Source organism: Centrocercus urophasianus, unplaced genomic scaffold (genome assembly GCF_019232065.1).
Source record: "Centrocercus urophasianus isolate 14NV4802_14NV808 unplaced genomic scaffold, USGS_Curo_1.0 seq_947, whole genome shotgun sequence".
NCBI classification, from domain to species: domain Eukaryota; kingdom Metazoa; phylum Chordata; class Aves; order Galliformes; family Phasianidae; genus Centrocercus; species Centrocercus urophasianus.
In genome coordinates this window covers 1-2,043 of record NW_024885585.1, presented here as the reverse complement: position 1 = coordinate 2,043, position 2,043 = coordinate 1, and the positions used below count along the sequence as shown (strand labels likewise).

The following is a 2,043-nucleotide window of genomic DNA, read 5'->3' as shown; positions in this document are numbered from 1 at the left end:
ATGTGGTGAGCGTGGTGTTGCCCCCCCCGGGGTGTGGGAGGGGGATGTGTGTGCGTGTAAGGGGTGAGTTAAGTGTTAGTGATCAAAAAAGAGCAAAAAATCCTATGTGAAATTGAGTGGCCCTTAGGGGGGGGTTTGGGGGGGACCAACCTCTCCCCACCCGCACCCACTTCGGGTGCCAAATTCCCTCTCTGCTTTTCTGGGGGGAGGGAGAGGCACGGATGCTGTGATATGGGGAGCTTGAGGTGTCCCCAGCAGCACCACCAAGGCCACCAGGACACTCCTCTGGGCTGAGCCCGCTTGGAAGGGGCACAGCATGGAGAAATCCAACTCGTCGTCCTCCTGTTCCCTCTGGGAGGTGGGAACCCCAAAGCCAGCACCCCCCAATGTTTCGTCCCAGCTGATCCCTGGGCTCATGCCATTGCAGGGACCCCCAGCCCATAAATCCCCATCCCAAACCTGCTCCCCGTGTGCCACCAAACCCACTGCCACTTCCTTGGTACCCAACAACCCCCCGCCCCCTCCCCCCACTCCCCAAATACAAAGCACCTTCACCCTATGCTGCATGGCCATGCGAGGACATCCTGGAGGCTGGGGAGGCGTGTTCCAAAAGTGCAGCTGTGACGCAGGTGACGCACATGCGGGGTCACGGAGAGGCACAGAGCAGCCCCTCCCAGCCCCATAGCTTTAATTCCAAAAGAACACTGACTGTACATATAAATATTTACTGCAACGCAGGGACGAGATGTGTCTGCTCAGAGCCCCCCCAGGGCCACGCTGAACCCCTGCTCAGACACCAGGAGCTCTCAGGCCATGGCTGGTTGTACTTTGAGGGGAAAAAAAAAAACAACAAAACAAAACAATAACTGTTTAGGATGCAGCTCTGCATTGTTCCCTTTGACTCATGCAATACAAACACTTTTTTTTTTTTCTTTTCTTTTCTTTTTCGGATAACAGCTGAACAGGAACTGAAGCACTCCCTACCCACAGATCCACCGCTAACGAATAACCCAGGGTGAGTTTCACGATGTTAAAGAGCAGAAAATGTGGAGCACGGGGCTTTATGCTGGGAAATTCCTTTTTCTTTCAAAAAAAAAAAGAAGAAGAAGATCAAAGCTCTATAAATTAACAGATGGGTGTTACAGTTATTTACACTGGACGAAGCTGAGCGAGAGCCTCGTGCCTTTCTCAGACCATCTGGGAGCAAATCGAAGCCAAGGATTTGGCCGAAGCCTTTCGACCTCGTGTATCCTAACACCCGAGGGGTCGTATAAAACGTTAGCTGTATTCACAGGGCACTTGTTTGTGTTAGCTTTAGCTTTCCAGATTGCTTTTCATCATGAGACCTAACAGCAGGCAGCCTGCTCCTAGCTCTGACGATGACAAATACATTCGCAGCGCTTCCTATAACTTTTGCGTCACCAAGAAATCAAAAATAAAAACCAAATCCACATTCGTCCTCCTGTGGTGTTGGGGAGTGCTGGCACGCGCTGCCCGGCCGCTCTGACGTCTCCTTTCTACTTCTTCTCCTTCTTGCCAGATTTCTTCTTGTTGCCACCCGAGGGTTTGGCGTCGCGTTTGCCGGCGGCGTTGCTCAGCGTGGCGGTGCTGCCCGGGATGTAGACGTTCTGCCGGTAATCAGGGACGTGCTGCAGGGTGAACTGGGGGCCGTAGCGGGCGCTCAGCCCCATGGTGCCTGTGCCCCCACCCAGGGTTGCGTTGACATCAGCGGCTTCTGCAGGGATGGAGGAGAGGAGCGGGGTTAGCACAGGCTCTGAGTCTTCGTTCCTGTCGCATCGGGGAGATGCCCGCGAGCATCCTTCTCTTCCCTCCAGAGGGAAGGCTAGGTTGAGCCAGGACTTGGGATGTGGGAATGGGATGGGAGGTGGAGATGGGATGGGGATGGGAATAGGGACAAGGGTGGGAGGTGAGGATGGGGTTGGGGTTGGGAACGGGAGGAGGGGATGGCATTGAGGATGGGAGGTAGGGATGGATAGGGTTGGGGATGGGAGGTAGGGATGGAGTTTGGAGCGGGGATAGGAA

The 2,043-nt window shown here is 54.5% G+C and overlaps 1 protein-coding gene across 1 annotated transcript; it reads right to left on the bottom strand.

Moving 5' to 3' along the window:
- Positions 1–6: 6 nt before the first annotated feature.
- Positions 7–1,910, bottom strand: LOC122171735 (protocadherin gamma-A10-like; the record flags this gene model as incomplete). Its single annotated transcript, XM_042839485.1, has 1 exon — positions 7–1,910. A coding segment is annotated over one exon (393 nt), but the record flags the coding sequence as incomplete, so codon positions are not given.
- Between the last annotated feature and the right edge of the window lie 133 nt (positions 1,911–2,043).